Source organism: Sceloporus occidentalis, unplaced genomic scaffold (genome assembly GCF_023333645.1).
Source record: "Sceloporus occidentalis isolate IW3139 unplaced genomic scaffold, rSceOcc1.0.p SCAF_151, whole genome shotgun sequence".
Classification (NCBI taxonomy): Eukaryota; Metazoa; Chordata; class Lepidosauria; order Squamata; family Phrynosomatidae; genus Sceloporus; species Sceloporus occidentalis.
The window spans coordinates 770,805-797,774 of NW_028317131.1; the positions used below are offsets into that span (position 1 = coordinate 770,805).

The window sequence follows — 26,970 nt, forward strand, 5'->3', positions numbered from 1 at the left end:
TGCTGGGCCACATACTTTGCTGAATACAGCATTAGAAACCTCAGTTTTAATACTATTGATGTCCAAATCCATCCTGAAAATAACCATTTAAGTTATGGAAAATTGTCTCATTTTCATATTTTTTGCGAGCACAAAATTATAATGTGGCAAAAAATCACGCACTATTAGGCTGTCACAAATTCTTATTCTTATTACCAATAAAAACCACAAAAGGGACAATAACAGACAAAAATAAATAAACTTAAAGTGAAAGATGTTCCAACCATGAAGTTGCTTGGCCAGGTGCATTGGAACAGAATTTAAGGGCAGGGGCACTAATCTAATAGCCTCTTCCACTAAAAAAAGGTGCAAGAATGTAGAATGGGATGGTGGGCAGATCCAGGGGACATGCCGTATTACTAGGGCCCGTCTTGCTCCCAAATGTGCCTCCACTCATTGGGCTTCCATGCAACCAAACTGTGGTGGCTTTACTTAGGTCATGCTCTCTTCTGTTGGGATATGACATCATGTCCGAGCACACATCATGTGTTTGTTGTGAGTCCAGGGGGGTATCTGGAGGCCACTGTGCTATGAAGGGTCTATAGATCGATGAGTGCAATCCAAAATCATGAATGAAAAATAGGATCGCTGGCATGTTAGTTCTTTCTAAGAGATTTTTATGCTCAAGTCACGTATGCAAATATTTGACCACAATTCACGTATGCAAATTTTTGACCACAGCTCCAAGTTTCCATCTGAAGAAAGGGCTGAAAATTAAGAGGAGATTTCAATTCATTTGGAAAGTCTCACTGTATTAGCCTGGAATCTTTAGGTCACCGTTTAAAGCACCGACTATGAAAAAGTGAATTAAGTTTTCAATGGGGAAGATGAATTTGATGTGACTCAGAAAACAGAGTAAAAGGCCCAAGGCTCGAAATAAAAACTGCATATACAAAGCAAGCAAAGTGAAGCTAATGCATAATAAAATCACCAAGCTTTGAGAGCGTGCAGGCTTTTAATTAAAAGCTTAGCTCTTAAGTATAAGATGGAAACTAAGTGCTATCATTGCAATAAATGCCTTTTGGGTGCAGCTGGATCATATAGGATATATTGACTCAATGGTTAATGTGTGGCAGTGGCTTCTTATCTCACTGCATTCACTATTCTCTATGAAGACCTAACGCCGGCGAGTTTCTTTTTGTAAAAAGTGCTGTGTATACCGTGTAGTCATTTACTATACCAACCGGCAAGATGGCTTTGAAGTAAAAGGAGAATATTATCATTTCTTCTTTTTAGTGTATGATGGTGAAGGTGAGTGGGTGTATGCGAGTGTGTGGGTTTAATTTTCCCAAGGTAGGGGCAAGAGCTATATGCCTAGGGACCCCCAAAGGTCATAGTTAGTGTCATTGCAGTTCTTATTAATGGTTGCATATTAAAAAAAATAATACAATATTTAGCAACCTAAATTTTGTTATAACCCAGTGATTTTATAATTTGTGGGGGCCGCGTCTGAAGTTCTAAGTTGACTCTTTTTAAGAATCAAGTATGATTCCAAGTGTTTCTTTTTTTTTAAAATGAATGAATTAAATAATTAAATTAATTTTTAATTTGACATGACTATATTGCTTACCAATGAGCTGAATCAGTCGGACTGCACTGCATCAGATTCCCGGGTTGCTGCTGCAATAATAATGACCAACTTAGTCCATAAAACAAAGCAAGAATTCAGCGCATACCCAGCGAATACCATTAAAAAAACGCCTATTTACGGCATTAAATATTAAATATCCCGTCACACGATCCTTAATGCATTTGTTGGTTGCTGTTTGATAAAATGGATTACTAAAAAATAATAAGTGATAATAAAATAATAAGTGAAAAGAAAAAATAAATAATTTGTCATAATGTTAATACATCACATACCTGAGAATAATTTATCCTACACCAAAAAAATTAATTTCCCCAGATAATGTCATCTTAATTCTACCATACTTTTTGCATACTTTTGTATCATACTGACTCCTTTTATTTAAGGTCACAGATTATTTTTATATACATGTGTTTTCTTAGACCTATGAAAAAAAAGTATGCTCTTCATATCTGAAAACCTTTTTTTTTTTAATCAAAATCTAATGAAAAAAATTCTTTTTATTTTCATTTTTTCCCAGGTCGATTAACTCTAAGGTCTCAGTATGTTCAAGATTCAAAGATGGGTTTTGTGATCAATGCGATATATGCAATGGCTTACGGTCTCCACAATATGCAGATGATTTTATGCCCGGGCTATAATGGTCTTTGTGATGCCATGAAACCAATTGATGGCCAAAAACTTCTAGACTACATCATGAAAGCCAACTTCACCGGAGTCTCAGGTGACATGATCACTTTCGATGAAAATGGAGACTCACCTGGAAGGTACTTTTGACTTTTTTAAATTATTATTTTTTTATTATTTCATTTTTATCTTTTTTTTTATTCAATATTTCTTTTATTCAATTAGTTTTCAAACATACAGTAAATAATATAATTAGACATAAAATTAAAATTTTAAATTAAATATTAGTTTGTATGTTTTTTTATGTTATTAATATATATATTTGATGAATTTGATGCATTTAGAGGAATTCATATTTTTGTAACTGTGCAAATATTAGAGAAAAGTTCACTTATGGTTTGTTTTAAGAGAAATGGATCTGTAAATTGTATGAATAATAAATTAATGACTTTAATTACAAATTAAAGCCAACTTAGTTCACTAATTTAGACACATAACCTTTCTGGTGCAATTCTGACTTGGGACAATTTAATCCAATTTTTAAAAAAATACAAAATATTTCAATTAAATACATCCTTCAGTTCTAAAATAAGCAATAAAAATGTGCAGCCGTACCCTGATGTATACATTGCCAAAATATAAAAATATAATGAATGAATTATCGAAAGCGTTAATAAATACGGTTAAAAATAGTACTCTTTTCATATTTAAGTAATAGCTATTTTTAGAGTATTTTTTGGATGCAGTATTGTGCAAAAGTTTTAGGCAGATGAGAAAAAATGTTGTAAAAAATACCTTTGAAACAGACATGTTAAGTTTATTTTTTATCAACCTCGTACGCAAATTTCAACAAAAGGCTTTCTTAAAAAACACCTTTTTCGAGAAGGATACAACATTTCTTTCTAATATTCAGCCATCATCCTTATCGAACCATCTGAACGATCAACAACCTCTACAGATCATCCTGACTTTGTAAACTCATCCCTATCAGAGCCGTCCTCTTCTGCTGTTTCACTTCCCCCTCAACCACACTCTTGTCCTTCTGTAACAGTTGCTATTTTGTGTGATTTTTAAATGATTTTGCTGCCTCTGATTGTGACAGCGCTACGGAGTCTGCTGCTGCTGTAAATAAATGTAATTAGTCAGAGAGTCCGACTGGTTGTTTAGGACTGAGACATTCTATTTGTTGCCACAGACAGTATTATTAAGGGTGCTCAGGGTGCTTGTGAAGTAGATTGGATTAAATAGCAGAGATAAAATAGGGATGGCTGATAAAGACGGTTGCTTGAAAACATTTTGCAAATACTAGATCAATTTTTTATGACGCTAGTCATAAAAGAATTTGGCTAGAGTTCCCCTTTAAGTGCAGAAACCCAACCACAGCGAGTCAATACCACATAGCCCAGAGAATCTGATTTTGACAAATAGAGCTCTAGGAGCTTAACACCAAGAGTAGCTGACATTTGATTTAAATCAGGCATCCCGCTGCGTCACGTTTAGCACACTTAGCATCCAATCTACTTCCGCACTCTCTATTTTTTATTGACTTTAGGTTAAAGACTGTTTTTGGTGTTTTTTTACAGTGGTCTTCACCTATTAATGTACATTAGAGCGTAGTAGTCAATTACTGTAGCTAGCAATTGGTAAGGGTCACATTTTGAAAAGTCCGATCGTTCTTGATTCCGAGGTACATAACAGAAATGATTCTGCTTCAGTCTCATGACACTTTGCTGCTACCTGAAGAAATTCGTATGCCAATTAGAATTCTTATGCCAATCGATATTATTCAGCAATGAAAAATCTTCATTACTTCTTTAAGTGGACCTCCAACCAAAAAAAAAAAAAATACCGTTTTCCTTTATTAAACAGTTCTAGTTTTTGATTGATACAATGTTTTTAGACAGGTGCATATAAGCCATTTGTATTTTTTCTAGCTCTGTTATGGTAGTGCAATATCCTAGACAAACATTCTGAGTCCTTATCGCATTGCTGGTTGGTAAACAGTAGAATGACTCGGTCCTAATCACACAGTGATTAACATTGAACAAAATTAAATAAAACCAGTTTTTCTTCAGTCATAAGGAGTAGAAGTAATCATACAGAGCCTGAGAACAGGATATAAAGATAAATGCTCACATTGTATACACAAAATGGGTTTCTATCACATATATATATTGTGTAGTGTAATACACTATATGTCTAAAAGTATGGGGACACCTGACAATAGCACCTACATGTGCTTATTGGCCATCCCATTCCAAAACCATGGGGTTTAATATGGTTCACTCAAATCCCCAATCCAACCAGGCCAAGTTGCTCAGGGCGGTTGTCTCAGACTCAGACAACACTCTGAACAACTTGCCCTGGGAGGAACAGGGATTTGAGCCCCCATGGCAAAAGGGCAGGGCAAAGTACACCTCGGAGCAACTTGGACCGGGGAGACCAATGGCTTCGGTATCAGGAGTTAAAGGTCTGTAAGAACAACTCTGTTGGTCACCTGCAGGAGGCTCGTCTGGCATCAACAATGAAGAGCAGCTGCCCTTCATTGGTTGATGCCAGAGGAGCCCCCTGCCGGTGACCAATAGAGTGATTGATCATCATTATGTAAATACTAAATCTGGCACAGCCACTTCCCTTGTTGGTTTGTCTACAAACTTCCCATTATTCTTACCTTTTTATGAGTAAATGCAGTCTTCTACTTGTGAAGCTGGATACTGGGTCTCTGAGACCTCTACAGCAGAGTTGGGAGATAAGACTGCATTCTGAAAGCATAGCAAACAAATTATAAAGAGGCACAGAATGTGGGACATGCTTTTTATCTACAACCCTTACTCGTCCTGAACCAACTATAGTACATCTACCAAGCTTTTCACATAGTGGCATCTGCAACTTATTTTACTTCCACTAAAGGTATTGAATATATTGAATATTTCTGGGGTTTTTATGTTATATTATCGTTGATATACATCTGAAATAAATATGGTTGAGTTTTTTTAATTGTCATGTAAATAATCATTTTTATACTCTTAATTGTAATGGTTTGTTTATAATGTATTACATTCTTTATTGATGGAAACCTATCTGCTTTTCCTTAAGTTCAATATTATGTGTTAACTCATTTTAATGGTTTTTCCGCTGTCATTTTAATTGGTGTGATTATTACTATCGTTTTAATCATTGTAGACTAATAAGTAGTTTCTTATAAATTTATAATATTCATTTACTCTTCATAGCATTAATGTTTTCCTATAATTTAGCTAGTCAGTTATACTCGGCAATTTCAATTTATTTGTATAAAATTTTTTTAAATATAGTAAAATGATAGCTGTGTTAGTACATAGAGAATAATATGTGCATGTAGTGCATGCAGTGCCCAGGTAATAGCTAATGCAAGCCTTATCCGATATACTTTTGTCAAAAAGGCAAAGGAAATAAGCAGAGGAATTCATGAATGCTTGGGTTATTCATAAACAGGGCCGGCCCAAGGCAAAATGCCGCCTGGGGCGAATTTTAAAATGCCCCCCCCCTTATCTACCCTTCCTCTCCCTGCCGCCCCCCCCTCGTACTTACCTTTCAGCAGTCCTGCGGCGAGTCTCCCTGTTTGAGGAAATCTTCCGGCACTCAGCATTACAAGCCGGCACCGAGACCCAACAGGGAGACTCGCCGCAGAGGAGAGAGAGAGGGGCGCCGAGCGGGTACTGACAGCTTGGTAAGCGAAAACCACTCGGCGCCCCTTTCTCTCTTTCGCTTTAAAAAAAAAAAAAAAGGGCTTGGGGCGGCGAAGTGCCGCCCCTTCAAAAGTGCCGCCTGGAGCGGCTGCCCCACTCGGCTCCATTGTCGGGCCGGCCCTGTTCATAAAGCTATCTTTGAAAAGTAGTAAGTCAAAAATGATTAAGAAAGCAGACTAGATGGTCCGATGGGTTCTTTTCTTACACTGCTATCAATGCATCCGTGCAACTGAGAAATAGGACTAAATTAGACCTGAATCTTTTCTTACTTACTTGAAAACTGCAACGTACTGTATCTATCTATGAGTTTTGTTGGTGTAGATGCTTAACGAGGTCAAAAAAGGGAGTAGGGGGTGCATTATCTGGGAAAGGTAAGAGAGAATAAGTTGGCAATGCCTCGTTGAATGTTTTTTGGTTTCCACCTGAAGGTGGCGAGTCTTCTGTTGTCCTGATAGGCGTCGGGAGGGCGTTCGAGCACAGAACGGCTTCCTCGGTTTCGTTGTAGCATGTCTTGCTTGAGCAGTTGAGGAGGATTGGAGGTCATAGGGTGAACATCTCCTGTAAATATAATTATCCGCCTTCATATAGTGTGTAGTGTACCATTGCAAGGAGTTTGAACGTTTCCAATGTAGTTTCATGAGATATGTGATCAAATTTTTGTTTCCCAGAGATGATTCTGGCTGCAGTCTGGATTGCTTTTAGTGAGGAGAACACAGTCTGTCATGTCTCTGTATAGGGCGTTGTTGCAGTCTAGACTATAGGACTAGTGATGGGATTACTGTTTTCATACGTGCTATTCTGTGTACCATGTATACTAATTTCAGAGCAGTTTTCCTACTTGTCTCAATCTGAGGTTTTAATGAAAATGTGTCCATTACATAAATTTTTGACGTGTTGAGATGGGGCATGGGGGTTACTTATGGTAGGGCAGAATCCTGTTACTCGTTGCGACGTAATGCTTGATGGGCGAGATCTGGATTATAGCACCATCATTTCAGTTCTATCTGGGTTGGGTTGTAGTAAGTTAACCATCATAAATGTCTCTGAGGCATGATGCGATGACGTTGCCATGCTTTCTGTCCTGTTCTGACGCTCCAAGGTATATTTGTGTGTCATCCTCATAGCCCTCTTGATCGTATGAGGTCTGCGAGAGGTTTGACGCAGATGGTAAACAAGATAGATGATAGGGATGACCCTTGAGAGACTACTTTTTGTGGCTGGAACTTCACTATTGCCCATGTATTCAGCCTGTGAGAGGTAGGATCAGGAACTGTATCAGCCAACTAAACGCAGAGCTGCTCAGTTGGGGAATTATAAAGAAAATGTACATTTCTAGTAGATTTTGCTAACTGATTTATAACGTCCATCCAATTTGTTTCATAGAATTATGTATGCATGTTCTTCTTTCAGAATTTTTTTTTTACAGTAACAGAGGAACCTTCTTCCATTCTTGACTAGTAGTCATGATCCTTCAACATGTTTTAAAGTAATTGATAAAGCAAGCATTTAAGATTTTTCAGTGTTTTACATGACACAGTACATTACATCACTTACAGAGCACCAGCAAAAATGTTAAAAAAAAATTTACAATAACATTTAATACAAGTTAAGACATACTCCCATACAGAGGGAGAAGAGGAGGTAACAGAAGGCGAGGGACTGCTTGTTTTAAAATGAGTGTTGGTGATGTTGCTGACGAGCGAGGGTGATGTTGAGGAGTCAGTGCTGTAGAGATCTCAAAGGTGTGGAGAACATATGGTTTCTTTAAGAATGCAGGTGGTTGGTATTAGGAGGACAGGTTAAAATCTTTTTTTTTCTTGTAATTGTACATTTCCCCCAGGTTGTGGAATCTCCTGTTAGAGCTTCACAAGGTATTGAAATATGAGACCCTCTGAAGTCTCCTTTAATGATGTTTGCCCTTTATATTGCATATTTTATAAAGCAAGGACACATTTTTCATTACATTGAGCGAAACATTTTAGTAAAATGATCATGTCCCCATGATTCCTGCTTAGAAAGAGCTTATCCTGTAGTTTAAATTAGCTGGTCAAAGCTATGCTTTTATATTCTTTCTTCCTGATGAAAAAATGTAATATTTTCCTTGCATGTGCCTACCCAGAATCCCTTGTGGTTGTCGAAGCACCATGAGATTTCTGAGGGAAAAACAAGCTTTCTGGCTTGTCTGGTGTCTGTAGATGAGTGTTTAATAATACTTCTACTACCCCTTAAATTTAAGTGGAAGGGTTTCCATCACCTTTTACCCACCATAACTTATGTAATGGTATTTCTTAGCTACCCCAAGCCTCAACTAGTCACTGAAGAGTCCCATGAAGGACGAAACAGTGATCTGGCTATTGTACCTCTTCCCGAGTTTTGTCTAAAGGCTGTCTTGTACAGCGGGCAATTACTTTCAAGGGATCCATGTATAAAGTGGATATAGAGGCAAAGGTGATAATTGTTAACCTTATTTGCATGTGCCTACCAAGAATCCCTTGTGGTTGTCGAAGCACCATGAGATTTCTGAGGGAAAAACAAGCTTTCTGGCTTGTCTGGTGTCTGTAGATGAGTGTTTAATAATACTTCTACTACCCCTCAAGGTATGAAATCATGAACTTTAAGAAAATGGGAAAAGATTACTTTGATTATATCAACGTGGGAAGTTGGGACAATGGAGAACTGAAGATGGATGATGACGAAATTTGGTCAAACAAAAATGCACTCATCAGATCTGTTTGTAGTGAACCTTGTGCAAAAGGGGAAATCAAGGTAAGCAGGATAAAAGCAAAAGTAGAGGAAATAAAATTCTACCAATCGCTAATGTTTAATTTGAGTATAGTTTACGAATACAGAGACCCAGCAACTGAGCTGGAGATTTTACCTTTTGGTCAGCAGGATTTAACATCACCGCATTTGAGCTGATAGGGTATGAGCACTGTTATAGTTACAGCATTTGAATGCCTGAACAGATATTCAGGCTTTCCCTACCTCTGGTCTTTCCAGTGACACTGTGAGAGGGTTTCTATATACACACATATATATATTAAAGTGCTTATGTTAGCCAGAGTATCCCTTTACATTTATAAAACTATAGTTAAAGCCTACACTATTCTAATGTCAACATAATGCTCTGTACATCTAAGAGGTTCCTTAAATGCCATGTTAGAGAATAGAATATAACCAAACAAAAAGTAAAGAGAGACCAATTAAAGTGGAATTGTCTGAGTATAGTAAACCATCTCCTAATTCAGCACAGCTCAGTATTCTGTTTTATTGCTGGTAGACAAACAAACAAGAGAAGAGGCAGAGGATACATTTAATCGGGATATAAATAGTTCTTTGTAGAGCTTTTGTGATTGTTTGCCAAGTAAATGTAACTGAGAGAGAGAAATAGCTCCATTCTCTGTTATTTCTGTACAAGAAAGATTGGAACAGTTCCAGCAGTTGGCATAAAGTATAAAAATATACAGATGTTTATCTTCAGACTGCTTGAGCTTCCCTATCTATGCATATGTAATCATGTAAGTATATGTAATTCAATAAAAAAAAGGAATATAAAATTTTAAATTATGCATTCATCGCTGAGTGTCTTGGTCCGAATAAAGTCCTTCATCCTGGATGAAGACGTAGAAATTGTGTAACAATATTTAGTAGATGATCCGTTAAATTTAGTAAAGGATCCAAAACAAGCAGAGGAAACAACAAAAGTGGAAGCCTGTATATACAGTAGCGTACCCAAGGGGGGGCAGTCTGCCCCAGGTTCCATTCTTCAGGGGGGTGCGGGCATGCAGCTTACCGCTGTGGAGATTGCACTCTCTTTTCTTGCCCAGGTTCTTGCTTCCCCTTGGCTGTTTCAGGAGCAGCAGTGGCACAAGCAGGCTTTTTTAGGGGCAGGGGTAGCACAGGTAGGCTGCTATAGGGGCAGCAGTGGCACAGGCAGGCTGCTATAGGGGCAGCAGTGGCACAGGCAGGCTGCTATAGAGGCAGCAGTGGCACAGACAGGCTGTTTTAGGGGTTTAGTGTATAGTGGTATGGGTAATGCTGCACTACCGTCAATATCTGGCTCAGTATATAGTGATGGGAGTTACGCTGTACCACCATCAATATCTGGCTCAGTATATAGTGATAAGAGTTATGCTGTACCATATCTGTTCAGTGAAAGTTATTTATTTTAACCTAATTTATTAATTTATTTTTTCAGATTACTAGTTTTTCCAGTCGACATACAGTTTACAAATTTGTGGAATAAATATTCTTGCCACCCTTTATTTATTTCTTTCGTTCAAACCCTTAGAATTCCCAGCTATGCTTATAATAAAATAATGTAATGCATCAAATCATTATAGTAAGGAGAAAAGTAATCTGCTGTACACACTTACGAAGAAGTAGTTGCAAAGTCAACGATGAGAAAAAAAATAAAAACATTGATTTTCGATATATTGAAAGTTTTAGTTGTTCCTGCAAGGGACATTTTTTAATGTTCCAGTTTCTTAAGCAAACAAATAAAATTACCTTTAAACATTGTTATTACTAATAAGTATCACCCTCTAAGAAATAGATTTATACCTTCTCCTGTACACCACAATATGCTACTTTTAATTTTATACAAATTATTATATATTAATGTTGTCCATTGACACGGCATTTTTCTTTAAAATTCTAGGTAATCCGTAAAGGGGAGGTGAGCTGTTGCTGGACATGTACACCCTGCAAGGATAATGAAATAGTTTTTGATGAATATACGTGTAAAGCGTGTGAATTGGGATCCTGGCCTACTGATGACCTTACAGGTACAATGACTCAAAACTGTAGTTTTCTGCGTGTAAAATTATAAATATTGTACAAGATAATTAATATGCAGGACAAAAATAATGGCATTCCTGATTACTACGACGTATGAAAAGAGGCCCGAACTGCTGTCGATTGCTGTTGTAGGATTATCTTGTATAATGCACTCCTGTGCAGTCATACAGGCATCTATGATGTCACATTCCACGACTGGTGTTAATGTATATTTTTTTATCGTTATACTATTTTTTTTATATTTACAGTATGTAAAGGGAGGTACAACTCTGTAGTGCTGATAGATGCTATTATTGCTTATTTGTGCTCTTAATGCTGAATAAACATATAAACATAGAATGAAGTAGCAGAAAAACCCCAATTTTGTCTGTGTTTTCGTGCTGTAAAAAAACTCAAACTTTATTTGGCTCTTGGCCTCATTTTACTACCTCTGCTGGATGGCTGTTTCACTTACCTACCTCCCTCTTTGTAAAGTGGAATGTGGGTAATTTATAGTTCGGGAACTTCACTTAATTAGAAAGTTGCAATGTTTAGGTAACTGCTATTGGCATCTGGGATGTAAAACGAATGGCAAAGCAGATTAATGTCCTGCGAGATTTATATTTGTCTTACAGTGTTATTTCTTAATGTGTATGCTAAATTTGACATTTCACTGTAGCAACCGTTCATCCTCAAAGGATTTTTGTGCTGTAATTATCTACAATTGCTTATTATTCTGAGTCATACGGCTACAGAACCTTTCATTAAGACCACCTATTAATTTCTATGGAAAAAACATAGAAAGGGCTTTGTGTGTCTGTTTATGTAGCGATCATAACCTTGCAAAAGTGTGCAAGTCCATGCTGCCTGTTCACAGGTTGCTGCAGGCTACTCTTATGCAGCCTTTTCACCAACTTTAATGTGATGAGGAGCGCTAGGAATCAGTTTTAGTTCTTTTGGGTCTGTCAGCAACCCCTTTCTCTTTCAAGTTCCTTTTTCCCTCTACTAAGACTGATCCCTCTCTTGTCATTGGTGGAGACAGTCACATGTCCAGCTGCACAGAGGTTGCTGGGGGGAAATTCCTTTACAGAGTACAGCAGTGTCCAGATGGTTGCTACAGCAATCGCTACCAGATGCAAAAGTGGAGGTTACAACATAATATCGAACTAGAAGAATATCTTCATCCATGTGTGCTTGCCGTATAGGAACCATGATTGTGTAGAACACTCATTTAAAAAAAAAAAATGTTATTCATTTTTTTTAATACCCAGAACTTCAATGCTTACGTTTTCAATTGGCCATCCACATGAGGTAATTTCCTCCCACCTGCCAAAAAATTTGCACTTACATTTATTCCAATTCACGTTTAAACCGCTCGCCATACAGAATACATCAGTCAAGAGTTTCACTCTCCTCAAGCTATACGTAGTCCGACATATCACTGTCACATCATCCATATAGCCAAGCACTTTTAAAAAAGTTTTTCCACTTCCCGGGATTTCCACACCTTTCACTACTTTATCTCTTCAGATGCATTGTAACAAAGGTTCGATAACACAAATAAAATAGGGGACGGAGGGCATCCTTGTCAGACACCAGATTGAACTGGCACTCCCATTTTTTTCCAAGTTTTTAAACATAAATCCGTGCACGACCCTGTCGTATGCTTTTTCAAAATCAATTGTGGCCACTGCTACAGGCGGCATCCTTTCATTACAGTACCAAATCGCATCCCTTAAACATCTTGAATGTTCGCTCATTTGTCTGCTGGGTACAGCACACGCCTGTTCCTCACCTACTAATTTGTCAGCCACCTCTTTTAATCTGTTTGCTATTACTTTCGCCAAAATCTTATAATCAATGTTTAAGAAAGAGATGGCCCTCCAATTTTTTTAATCCATTCTCTCACCTTTTTTGAAAAGTAAGACAGTCACCCCTTTCTCTCATCGATTTCGCTAATTTCTCTTGTTCCATACTTAATTTGCATACATTTAGGAAATCCTCTCCTATCACATCCCAAAATGTACAATAGAATTCCATTGGCAGGCTATCGCTACCGGGGGTTTTATTTTTGGGAAAACTTTTGACCACCGTTTCGACTTCTCGCTTACATACATCTGCAACTAAGCATTCCTTTTCCATGCTATTTATTGTGTCATCAATGTTCATCAGAAGATCCTCAAGCAACAGGTTCTCAAATCGATTTTCAGCATATAATCTGTCATAAAACTTCCATACCTCTGAGAGGATATTATCTTTGCCCTCCACCACGTGTCCATCATTATCCCTTACACACTCTATGCCTTCCTTCTGTGTAAAAGCCTTTTTAAAGAAAAATCTGCATTGTTTGTCCTTTTCTTTTTTTTTATTTAAATATTTCTTTTATTGAGTTTCATAAAGAAAAAAAAGGGACAGAAAAACAAAACACAATGGGTACATACAGGTATCCAAATTTCAGTAAATATATATTCACTTATTGCCATACATATAGCATATAACAAGTCTCCTGACATATCTGACATTCAGAGAGAAGAGAAAGAGAGAAAAATAAGGGAGGGAGCCGGGGATATCCTCATAACCGTTGGTACATTTAAAAGTTACTCAATTTTAGGATCCAGTCCTCATAGATTACTATTGTCCTATTATGAGTCCGACTGACCCATCCTAATCCTTTTTCCATTTGTAACTGATATAATAGCTGATTTTTCAATTGCGTCCATTGAAATTGGTGATTATCTTTCCAATGCCTGGCAATCAGGATTTTTGCTGCAGGTAGGGAATGTATTAAAAGGGTTTTTCTTTCTATAGAGAGAGTAGTTGGAAGTAGGTGGAGATAGGCTACATCAGGTGTCTTATTAACCTTACATTCCGCAAGTTTTGTAAATAGAACCAAGACCATATCCCACATCTGGCTGACCACCGTACATGCATGTAGTCTCCATTTTCTCTATTACGTCTCCAGCACATCTCTGATACCCCCGGAAACATTGAACTTAACTTAGTCGGAATCCAATACCAATGAATGAAAACTTTAAAATGATTTTCTCTGATTGAGATCAAATGTACACTATTATGGGTTAAAGTTTTTGCACTTTGCCAATCTTTTTTTGGAATCTGTATCCCTGTTGCTTTGGACCATCTAGCAGTAGTTTTCGAGAAATCTACCTCTTCTATCTTTTTTGTTACGTCGTGTATTTTTGTCAAAATTTTCCTGGTTTCTTCTGAATTAAATATGTGTCCAAGTTTTGATTGGATATTAGGGTCGGCATTATAAAGTGCGTACCTTAAAAAGTTTATTATCCTTAGGTAGGGGAATATCTCTGTAGATGGTAATGGGTGGGCTAGCTGATCGTACGGTTTGACGGAGTTGTCTGTCAGAGAAATATCAGGTAGGTTAAGTTCTATAATATCCAGCCCCGCCGTAACTAATATTTTATCTTTAAGCCCAAATTTTTTCTTAATTTTAAACCATTCATTTATGGTATCTTTAATGATGATATTATTACCCACACAGATCTTTGCCTTAGATTTGAATTGGAATTCCCACACACGTGTTGATAAATTTTTGAATTTTTTTATAAAAGAGGCCACTAAATCCATCTGGGCCTGGGCTTTTACCATTCTTAATCTTATGTATCACCTTTGTCACCTCTGACTCTTCTAAGGGTTTATTCAATTGAGTCAGTTGGTCATTGCTCAGTTTAGGAATAGGTAGGGTTTTTAAATATTCTATAATTTCCTCTGATTTTATATTATTATTTAGATTATATAAATAGGCATAATAATGATTAAATGCCCCCCCCCCTATACTTTCCAGAGCCATACAGACCCTGTTGTTTTCGATTATTTTATAAATGAGCTTTTTGGCCTGTTTTTTCTTTAGCCTATTAGTTAACGACTTGTCTACTCTGTTGTTTTTGAAGTACCGCTGTTGTTTAAGTTTTTCTAGGTTTTTACTAATTTTATTAAATTCCAGATCTGTTATTGTTCCTTTTAATTGCTGGATCTTAATAGATCTAAATTTAGTTGGGGATATTTTATTAACGTTGGTGTTTGTCCTTATCTACTAAGTCAATCTGCGCCTGGAAAATGATCTGTTTACCACGCTCACTCACATACTTTCTCACATGTTCCTTTGCATTCGCAATCTCATCATTCACATTCAGTCCCAGGCGCTTCAAGTTTTGTAAATAGGTTAATCTCTCATTTTCATTTCTCAGGTTACGTGCTCTCGTTCTGCCTTCTCTAAGGAAAAATGTTTTTGTCTTCTTTTTTACCCATTCCCACCACTCACATACACTCTCAAAACATTGAATTTAGCCTCGCCATCTCCTATAGCAGCGAACATCCCGAGAGTTGTCTTTCGCATCATCTAACAAACAGGTATTCAGTTTCCACACACCTTTCCCGTTTTAAATTCAAGCTTACTTTACATGTCAGACATTCTCATACTTGGGAACTCTCTGGGTTTGAACCGGAGATTGCCGGACAGGCGCTGCTCCTCTGGTTCTCCGGGTCAAGACCCAAATCCTCCGGGTCGCGGGAGCGGGGTCTTGACACACCGCACTCCCCGCCGATTTTTTTCCTTTAAATGGGGGTGTTTCCCGCTGCCGTCAGCGGGAATGCCCCCGACGTCAGCGTGACCACCCACCGGTGTCAGTGTCCAGTTCTGTCCGCGTCCCGCAAGGGAAGGCTCCGGGTAGCCGGAGCCCAGAAGTTCCCAGGTATGCACATACGTGATCAGAAGAAGAGACTCTATCGTACGTCACTTCTGCTACATTCACGCCTGGGGTGACAAAAATATAATCAATCCTAGATCTTACACGACCATTTTCACTAAAAAAAATAAAACATTCTGTACTCTTTTGGAGACATTTTACTATATCCAGAAAACTGAAATCTTCAATAATTATCTAGAACTCTTTTCCAGAGCTATCTACCCCACCCCCAACGCCTATTCTAACATTCTAAGCTTTTTTGAATAGAGCGAATCTGTCGTCGTTTTTGACTGGGGCATATACAGTTATAACTCTAAAAACTGTACCCCCGATATTAAACTAAACAATTAAACCCCCCCATTTCAACTTCTGTTTGTTTCAAAACAGTGAACAAGTTGTTTTTAAACAAAATCCCCGCCCCACTATTCTCATCTAAACTATAAGAAAAACAACAAGGTCCCTTGGTCCAAACAGCAGACCGCGGTGGTTCCTGTAAATTGGTGTCTTGTAAACAAAGAATGTCATAACCTTTGGAAGAAAAACAGTCAAACAAAAAAGCTCTACGCGCAGCCCCTTTAATGCTCCTCACAATCGTCACTTTTGGACTCGGAGGATGACATATTTAAGTCCTCCTCTAATCTAGTCGGGTCTGAGGTAGTGTCCTCCGTTAGGAGCGCACCTTTCGCAGGGTCCTCCACAGGAATCTCAGGGACTGCTCCAGTTTCCTCAACTACGGCAGGAGGCACGACACACAATGTCTCCTTTTCCAGGGAGTCCTCAACCTACTCCACAACTCATTCCAAAGTAGCAGTGACAGTAGTTGGTACAGCGCTCTGCATAGCAGTAGGGTTGGTAATTACGGCTCCACTTGCAAAACAGGTTCAGTAGAAACGCTGGCATAAGGGTCTACAAAGTCGGGTCTTCTAGGATACAACTTGGGGCAACTCCTAGCGAAATGATTCCCTGAACCACGCAAGTCACATGTCTTCTTTTTAGTACACCCAGCAGCAAAGTGGTTAACCACAGATTCTGCAACAAGGGCCAGCTGTTCAATCCCCTTTAACGTGCCCAAAACACTGGCATGTACGACAAAATCTTGGTTGATTCAGGTAAAACAAATATCCACGGTTACCCCCTATGGAGAAATTTGGGGGGGGTGCATTTTCCCTCCAATTCCAGTTCTGTCCTCTTTCAGAACTGCCCAAAATCTCCGTTTACCATTGAACGTGCCAAATTCGTTTTCCAGATATTTCGGTCTGGAAATGTCTGTACAATATCTCGATAGAAAGACCCTGCAATTCCTCATCGGGTACGAAGGGATTGTACATGCGTCCTGTGATAGGTCTTTTCTCAGTACAATTACGCGGCACCAAGTTTATTCCACCCACCAAGGGGTTACCTTCACAACGTTTCCAGCGCTCTAAAGCTGTCATCATCCAAGCAGCTGTCACAAAAGAGACGTCATAAAATCCCAGCATTTTGAAAGGCTGTCTACGGAACATACACCGGCGTGGTACTTCCAAGAAGTTTTCGATAATCTCAATCTGAATTGTCTCAAAATTTACGTCTTCCAATTTATCCTTACCAATCAACAGCCGTCTCTCATATTCGACAAACTCCAGCTCCACCTTTAACAAGTGCCTACCGCCGTAGCCCGTACGGGCCCCTAGGCCGGCTGACCGAGACCTGTCTCCAGGCAGCCGAGAAGTCTCCTTTTGGGAGGTTCGACCTTTCTTGTCAGTGATTGGCTGCTTGAAGCAGCCAGTCGGCAGCAGGAAAGCACTTCTATTGAAATCAAGCGTTTCTGTTTTTGCTTAATGACTTATTAATTCTATCTGGCGTACTGATGCAGGAGCTTTTTTAAACTGAAAAAATGTGAATTTGTTATAAATTCCTATCAGTAATAAAACACAATTCAGTGTGGGTAAGCACTGTAGTCATAAAGTGCTCTGTGTGGTGATTGAGGGCCATCGACATCAGAGTTATCTTTAGCTGCAAATATATTTATCAGTATAAAGTGGCTTCCCGCTGGTGTTGCTACTTGCAACACAGACGCCAATCTGCTATATTCAACAGTTCTAGTTTCATGGAAAGGCTTCCATGGAAATAGCAAGGCTACAGAACATATGGCATTTGGAAATAAGTTAATTAAGATAGATGTATATATACTGTATATATATATATATATATATATATATATATATATATATATATACTGTATATATACACACTATATGACCAAAAGTATATTCACCTGACAATCAAAGCTTGTTGGACATTCCATTTCAACACCATGGCCATTAATATGAAGTTGGTCTATCCTTTGCAGCTATAACAGCTTCCACTCTTCTGGGAAGGCTCTCCACAAGATTTTGGAGTTTTTCTGTGAGAATTTTTGTCCATTCATCCAGTAGAGCATTTGTGAGGTCAGCCACTGATGTTGGACGAGACGCACGGCTCGCAATCTCCATTCCAAAGATGTTCGATGGGGTTCAGGTCAGAGCTCTGTGCGGCCGTTCAAGTTCTTCCACCCCAAACTCATCCAACCATGTCTTTATGGAGCTGGCTTTCTGCACTTGGGCGCAGTCATGCTGAAATAGAAAAGAGCCTTCCCCAAACTAGTGCCGATGTTTGTCTATGGAGATGGCTGATAGATTTTGTGGCTGAAACACATAAATGTAATAATTAGGAAGGGTGCTCACATACTTACACATATATATTCCCTATTTATATTTCCCTATTTATATTTCATCCTGTCTATCCCTTTGACCCTTGCCTTTTCACCCTGTAACAAATCTCCACTTAATCCCCAAAACATTGCTGAATAAAAAAACATTGGCAAAGCATATATATGTTTTGCCCTGATCTTTTTTTGGTAAATATTGCAGTAATGAGCTCCAGCCAAAAACCCTATGATACCTGCCAGCATGTAGGATGGGGCTAGAAGTGCTCCAAGCTTCTTATTAGCAAATGTGGCTTCACCTTGATCTTGTTGTCCATGCCCATTTTATCGTCATTCAATAGTATCCTTTACAAAAAAAATACAGTATTCCACAAGGCTCTCTTTTCAGTCCCTCAATTGTTCTTAAAACAAACGGCCATTGGAGACAAGGGACAAAATTAGCAGCCCTCAGCCATCAAATTCTATGTTTCTGGTGTAGAGCAAGCAGTCAAAGCTTTTTACCAATGTATACCAGCCACAATGATAATTCTAAGTAATACAAACTATGTAAGGCCATTCATTACAATTATTACTGATAACTTGATTCCTAACCAGTATACAACAATCTGCGTGTGACCTTCATTGAACTCATTTGGAGTCCTGCAGGTTAAGTTATTATATTTTAATTAAGAGCAGTTGTATAAAGCACAATGAATCCTTTGTAAGTATTAGACATCAAAGTCTCGTACATGCCAGTACTGACTTATCTCCTGAGCGTTTTATAGTTGATTCCTTAAAATGTTTTTGTTTTTTTTCAGTTGTTCCTTGTGTAGAGAAACCCGCAACTTAAACATACACAAGAGTGAGCCTATGGGCAATATTAACATTTAATCAATAACCACAATATAGTAGAGAAATAAATCAAATTTTGGGTTTAGAAGACCTGTAATAAAACATATTCAATGAAGGGGAAAATATAGATCTTCTCTTTGCTGAAATTTTATTATGGGACTTAAAAAGAGTAATGGATACTGACGGTTGTGAAATTGGTTGGAACCAGTGATGAATGCATAGCTCAAAGCCATCGGCATGGAGAATCCAGACTAGCTCTTTCAATCCGTCCTGTGTATTGCGAACAGACTGTGTCCTGTTGAAATTGGCTGGCAAAATCCTTTTGGATATTTTCTGCTAGAAAAATGCCTGATCTGTTCTGTCAGGTCTGCCCAAGCTGATCAGAACGAAACAATTAAATATGTCTTCAAAGCCGAGATTAGTAAGTAAATGTTGCATAATCATGACACTGAAGGAGAACGTGTATGGAAATGCAAGACAGAAGAATGAAAGAATTGAGAGCTACAGAAGTGTGGCAATGAGACAAAGTATCAAAAGAGGGAATAAATAAATATGTAATAGGAAATAGATGAAATGGCCAAAAATTACAACTATATCAGATTTTATCTGTGTGTATTCTTATGAAGAACTGAGTTATGATTCTTTAGACAATTGGTTGTCCTTGCCATCATAATGTAGAAACATAGAACTTGACAACAGATAAGAACCATTCTGCCCGTTGTGTTGCAGTCTATAGAAGGATTGCTGTTTAATTATGTGTGATAGATTTATCCTCAAACGTTGAATGCAGCCCAGAAATTGATGTGGTTTGGGGTGGGGAGCTGGCAGTCCCACATTGATGCACCATCCAAACCATATGCAGCAGACGACACGTTCCCTGGGAACATTCCAGCCCAATCCTTACGAATTTATCAGTATTTGCTCCTGTTCTTGTGTCTGTTGTTGGACTTTCAGATTTAATTTTATGGGCATCTTAATATAGAGAAGGAATAAATTGCACTGTGTTTGCGTCCTCCTAAATATTAAATTGTTTCCACCATAGATGCGAGAAAGCTGATTTACTTAAAGGGACAAGTTGTAATATTATCTATATTGACTAAATAAAGACTGCACATTCAAGTTATGATTTTAAGCTATATGTCATATTGAAATTTGGGTCAGAATGAGTAAACTTAGGCACTGTCTTGTTGTGTCCTGGTATAACATTCAGACATGAAGGTGGGGTTGCTGGATTCTAAATGGATGGAAGGGCGGGCTGGTGGATGATAACTGGAAAGAAGTTGGAGGCACTGGACTGAGCTAAGTGCCAACTCCACAGTCCTGAGATTAACACAGGGAGGGTTATTTTTTCTGTTCTAAAATAGCGTTTTGTGTACGGGTTGCCAAAGGGCATTGGATCAGCCCTGTATTTGTTATTTTATATCTTATTGTAAAATTTCCATATATATGCATTAAACGGGGATCTCATTTGCAGCCAGACACAATGTTCTATGAAGCCCACCTGCACTACAACCTCTGCTACCCCTGTTCCTTGTGATCTGAAGTAGGGGGGCATGAGTTTTATGCCTCAAAAGGAGCAGATGTCTCCTTATCTGGAGTCAGTGGTTAGCCAGGGACACAAACCCTTCATGATAAGAGGTTAAGGTATGGAGAGGGAACATCAGCTGTGAAGGACTCATTTAGTTATGCTTCCGACCATAGTGTCATGAAAATGTCAAAATAACGTCTTGCTCTCTTTTCTTAACCAGGCTGTGATCCAATCCCAGTGGAATATCTCAGATGGAGTGATCCTGAACCAATAGCAGCTGTGGTATTCTCGTGTCTAGGTCTCATGGCTACAATGTTTGTGATGGCTATATTTATTTTATACCGCGATACTCCGGTCGTCAAGTCATCTAGTAGGGAGCTTTGTTATATCATCCTGGCTGGAATCTTCTTAGGTTACCTATGTACCTTCTGTCTTATTGCAAAACCCCAACGGATATACTGTTACCTTCAAAGAATTGGCATCGGTCTGTCCCCAGCCATGAGTTACTCTGCCCTTGTAACCAAAACCAACCGCATCGCAAGGATCCTGGCCGGGAGTAAGAAGAAAATATGCACCAAGAAACCACGGTTCATGAGCGCATGCGCACAACTGGTCATTGCTTTCATCTTAATTTGCATCCAGTTGGGAATAATTGTCGCCCTTTTCATTATGGAGCCACCTGATACTATGTTTGATTACCCGAGTATTCGAGAGGTCTACCTGATATGCAATACCAACAATTTGGGTGTTGTCACCCCACTTGGATATAATGGTTTGCTGATCCTGAGCTGCACCTTTTATGCGTTTAAGACTAGAAATGTACCGGCTAACTTCAATGAAGCAAAGTATATCGCCTTTACAATGTATACCACCTGCATCATTTGGCTAGCCTTTGTGCCAATATATTTTGGAAGCAATTACAAAATAATTACCATGTGTTTCTCTGTGAGCTTAAGCGCCACAGTAGCACTTGGGTGTATGTTTGTGCCAAAGGTGTATATAATTCTTGCCAAGCCGGAGCGAAACGTCCGAAGTGCATTCACCACGTCCACCGTGGTCCGCATGCACGTGGGCGATGGAAAATCTTCTTCGGCCGCCAGTCGCTCGAGTAGCCTCATCAACCTCTGGAAAAGAAGGGGATCGTCTGGGGAAACCTTAAGGTAAATTAACTTAATATTTTTTTTTCTTCTCTGAAAACCAAAATCTGGTTAATTTCTGTTGCAACGCCTGATTAAAAGCAAAGATCTGATACACATGCACCAAAAAATATGGAATATAAGTAAAATATCGAAGTGTCATCATATTGTGTAACGCTACAGTAAGGGGAATGGTAAAAACATAACATTAACTTAGATAATATATATAAAACATTTTAAACACATGATCTAATTAATTCTTATTAATTATGAACAATTGTATATAATTATAATGAATTATACTACATTGTATGTATTTGTATTTACACAAATAATACATTTTATTATTTTTTATTTTTTTACTATTAATTCCCAAAGATATCTGACTAATAACTGCCACGCGGTTTCACCACCCATGAGCAGGATGGCTAATTGAATTTCAGTTAAGTTAAACAAAGGCAAGATTATTTTTGGGTTCGCGTATCTTGTAATTTTCTGTTGATTAATGTCGCTAATATCATCATAGTTTGGGGGACTGCCTATTGGCAAGAACAAATACCATTAAATACTGAATAACAAAGGGATTTGTTTGTAGATTGTTTTTTATTTATTTAAGTATGCATTATGGAGGGACAACTGTCACCCTTTTCTAGGAGAACCATGCCAGACCTGCCCCTTCATAATGCATAGTCGTGAGATCAATAGGTTATTTTACAGTTAAAAAACAAATAAATAGTACATAATCCCAATAAACAATGGGCTATGAGCTTGCCTGTTCCAATCAAATTGGAACCATCAAGATTTAAGTCTAGAGCTTCTAATTTCTAGAGGGCCTCAACAATAAAATATTTTTCAATAAGATTTTGCCAGCCCAGAAGTAATTACATCAGATTACATCATATTGCATTTCGTTCTATGTGGTTATCTGTTTTTCATTGTTTCCATAACGTTTGTTCATCTGCCCTTTCTCATCCCATTTTTGTCCCTAAGTTTATAGTTTGTTTTTTATTTTCCAGTCTTTGCCTCTTCTTCATCAGACCACCTATAGCAGATGTAAGTCTTGTTTGAACGAGTCATGTTTCGTCCTCATTGTATGTACTTTCATTGCTTTACAATTTTTTTCTTAGAAATATCATTCTAAAATTCTATCACATTATGATTGATTTATTTTAAGTTATTAGTCTGCCCACACCATAATAATGTTTTAGAAGCCCTAGTAGACAAGCCACCACTATATAATCATATGTTTCCCAATCACTTCTCACTGCTAACATGTTTTAACCCAGAGATTAGAGAATGCTCATTCCCTAAAAGGCTCAATGAGGGAATGTAAGGGAGAAGCATAAGGCAATGCTGAACCTAACACCCCTCAAAAACGTTTGATAGAACAATGGGCAGACTGGATGGACTCAACAGGTTTATCTGTTGTCAAATTCCTTGTTTTTAAGTAAAATGTGTACCCAGGGGTATAATAACCCCCTCTAAGAACCCTAAACCAATTACGCTGTTTGACGTATACATAGAATAAAAACTAAGGGCAAACTGTGAAGGTTATGAGACTAAAATGTTAAATGCGTGAGATCCACTTGAACAAATTGAAAGTGCGTCCAAAACAGACCGGTGAGCTGCAGTAGTCCTGCAGGTTGGGAGAAAGAACTTTTGCCTATAATCCAAAGAAAGTGACAGAGCCAGCCGGCGGCCGTTGGCCAATGACTGCGTTACGGGGATTCGAGTCTTGCAACCCAGAAGCGACCCAGTGGAAGTCCTCTGCGTATTTCATATATTCCTAAATCATTAGTGTAACAGTCACCTTCACCCATATATTATGTTTCACATATAGGACCATTTGTATTTTGTGTACACATGTATATATGTACATCATACATGCCACACGTTAGTGGTACAAGCCTTAGACTTCTTCATGCGTGCATCTTATGGTATCTTCTTCAAAAAAATGGTCAATAAATAAAGGAGAACAAGATTATTTGAAACCGTTTTAACATCAATTTTTATGTTTTTTTTGTTATATATTTTTTTTTTATTAATCCATCACCTTTTTTATTCCAGCATTTCATTTACTCCTGGGCCTACCCACAGCTATTGTCAGCAGCCAATCGGAATGTAAGACCTTGCTTTTAAATCGTAATCTCTGTTGTGTAGTGTTCACCGAGCGCAGGCAGTGGTTCTGACTTGGCTGCCTTTATGTGCTGTACGTCTGTATGCTTCTTGTCGCCTCAGCAATGACGATTGGCGTATGTGTAAAGAAGCAGAATTCCATATCGACTAGGGAGACGTTTTAACTAAACGAAACCAAAAAGAACTGTCAGGATAGAATAAAGGATCTCAATGTGGAAAGACTGGATGTAAGGCAGGCGAGAGGGTTACTTATTGTGCAACGATGGCATCTAGAAGATGTTGGTGGGACTCATGTGTTCTAAAGTTGTGTCTACGAACAGAAGCCATATATAAATGAGGGCACCCCATGTAATATTGGGTAACAATAAAAGAGACACATTTTGTGACGTGTGTGTCTCAGTCTTAGACAAGTCCAACTCGGCAAAAGTGTATTTTTGTTTGATTATAAAGCTCAGAAAGGAAGTAAATACTATCAATGAAACGAGAGGACAAAGAGGTCTTAGTCTTAAAATGGAAGGTAAGAAAGTACAAGGTGGTGGACTAGTGGGGCAACCATTTGGCAAAAGGAGTACGGTAAATACAGTGAGGTAATATAGGCAAAGTATAGGCAAAAGGCTGTCCTGGATATAAAATGAGATTGAGGACTAAAGTAAGGTTTGAGGTTTTTACAGGAGGTAGAAATGGGCAGAGAAGATGGGCCAGATGGTTCTTATGTGCAGATTACATGTTAATAAGCAGTAGAGGAAGGAAGAGAGGAAGGGTAATTACGTGGACACAGTGGTAACGATATCTAGAAATTTTACTGCAATTTGATGAGTGCGCAGATGACACTCGTGGAGTAATTACCATTGTCTGTGACACTAATTTGCAGTCATCAACCTATTTACACGGTGCTTCCAAAGTAAATATTATTATTATTAGGGATTAATAGAAAAACAGCTGCGATTACCGGTACTAATCACTTATATAACAATTAGAACTTGGTTGGTCTCTCACCCTTAAATGGACAAAACCCGTTGTTTTTTTTAAAGGCATATTGTTTTATTATTAGTAGTATTATTATTACTTTTTATTATATTTATGTAGATAGTGCCAACAATTTCCACAGTTCTCCTTACAGCCCATAGATTCAAAGGGTTTGATCAAAGAATTGTCAGACTAAGGAATATCCCCGTCGGAAGCTTACAATTTAGAGGATTTATTGTTAGTTTACCTATTAGGGACTTAGTATGTAAAGATGGTGAATTGGCTATTGAGTTAATTGGACAAGCCATTGATGTCCCTTGGCTGACCAGGCATTTGCAGGAGAGCTCCTTCAACTCCCTGTCTAATATTTGGATATCTGCATTATGAAGGGATAACCCCAGCGATGTCTTCCTGCACAGAGGGCTGAACTGACCCTGTATAATGCAGAAGTAATGTGGGTGAGTTAACTATACATTATACAGGGCCAGCTCAGCTTTCTTGCCTGACTCACTGGAGTTGGCCCTTCAAAATTCATATTGAAGGGGAGTTGAGCTGTTCCGTTAAAACATCCAACTATTAGACATCGATAATATCAAAATATGGTGTCAACCATACACATGACCATTTTTCTCATAAGTTACAAAAGTTGAAGTTTGCAGGTGAGATGAAACACTTTAACTCCATGACTTCCCTATGCATTACAAGGTACAGCCTTACCTGCGAGGGGGGCTCTGAGTCGGCCCTGTATAGTGCATATCAAAATCAGTGGCTTAGCTGTGCATTGCCCTTTGACAACTCACCCGTTTCGCAGGAGAAGCTCAGTAGGGTTGGCCGAGCAGACTTGACTGTGGACATAAGACTAAGTAAAATAGCTTCAGCCAAAAAAAGTGTTCCATTTTTAAATGTAATGACCACATTATAGTATTCAGTTTTAACAATAAATTTGAACCGGGGAAGGTAGATTACAAAAAAAAATGTAATTTAAAGGTGGGAATACCTTCTATCCAAATATTTAGTAGCTATTTTAACTATCTTATAATAATCTTATAGAAGCAACACATTTACTAGAACACTAATGAGCAGAACATTACAAAGTCTTGGAAAATAAGGATATTGCCATTTGGAATTAGATGTAACTTCTCAGAAGCAAGACTGAGGGTATATTCACTGGCCTTATTCTGTAATGTGATATTTTAAGATCCATCGTACAGTACCTAGACAACATCTTTGTTCTCTTCGTTTAGTCTTTGTTCGATCTAAGTTTGTCTTAATGTTACAATTTGTATGAAATTATAGATTGAAAATATGCAACTGTCTGTGTAATCCTGTGCAAACTTGTGTTTCTAGTCCAACACTATCAAGCATGGGTTACCTATGGTAAGTAAAAGGTTTGGCGGGGTTATTGTGTACCATAATGCGTTACAAGTTCTACGTCATTTACGGATGAGTGACTCAGGGGCCTGATTCAATGGCCCACCTAAACTTTAAATGATGGATTGGGAATAATAGCCTGTCTGAAATTAAATTCTCCACTATAGACACTAAATTTAAAATGCAACCATTAAAGCTTATGGAAATACCTGCGATTTAGTGGGATCAGTAGACAAATAGTACATGATAAATTAATACATTTTATATACAATCAAAAACCACATCTAGAAATTTGTGGAAAGGTCTTACCTAATTTATCGCGCTGTCAGCACATGCATAGAATAGTTTAAATACACTTCAACTGGCAAATTAAGTTAAATAGGTGCCAGCATTGCAAGAGGTTTTTTCTTTTGGCAGCATTACAAGGGTTATTTTTAATCACCGGGTTGGATAAGAGGGTTTTTTTCTTAATTGTCTTCTGTGCTTCAGCAATATGGTGTTAATCCTCATTGGTGAAGATCACGTGAAAAGAATTATGTTGCTCAACTTGTTACAATGTTGCACCGTTAAGTTCGAGAGACAGATTCATTTGTCTGGGCTTTGGGTCAGCAGAATTTTACCATTCATCTTTGGTGAAACTCCTGCTTAACTTTGCAACATTGAGCTAAAATATTATTTTCATGTGATTTTAACCAATGGGTATTTTTAGAATCCCGATGTCATAGCTTGCGAGCAGGGCTCTCTCCACCAAATGTATCGGTTTGTCTTAGTCTGTCAATTCTTGTCTTGTCATATCCCTTGAATTTATGTATTGTATTAAGCGCTGCGTAAACTGTTGGC

At 38.2% G+C, this 26,970-nt stretch overlaps 1 protein-coding gene across 1 annotated transcript in view; it reads left to right on the forward strand.

The window, feature by feature from the left end:
• Window positions 1-26,970, forward strand: part of LOC149280615 (metabotropic glutamate receptor 5-like) — a 108,339-nt gene that overhangs the window by 78,998 nt on the left and 2,371 nt on the right. The window contains exons 4-7 of the mRNA XM_089500325.1: window positions 2,148-2,394; window positions 8,580-8,748; window positions 10,643-10,769; window positions 20,742-21,681. Of these exons, the coding sequence (XP_089356451.1) occupies window positions 2,148-2,394; window positions 8,580-8,748; window positions 10,643-10,769; window positions 20,742-21,681 (1,483 nt within the window). The remainder of the gene's footprint in view (window positions 1-2,147; window positions 2,395-8,579; window positions 8,749-10,642; window positions 10,770-20,741; window positions 21,682-26,970) is intronic.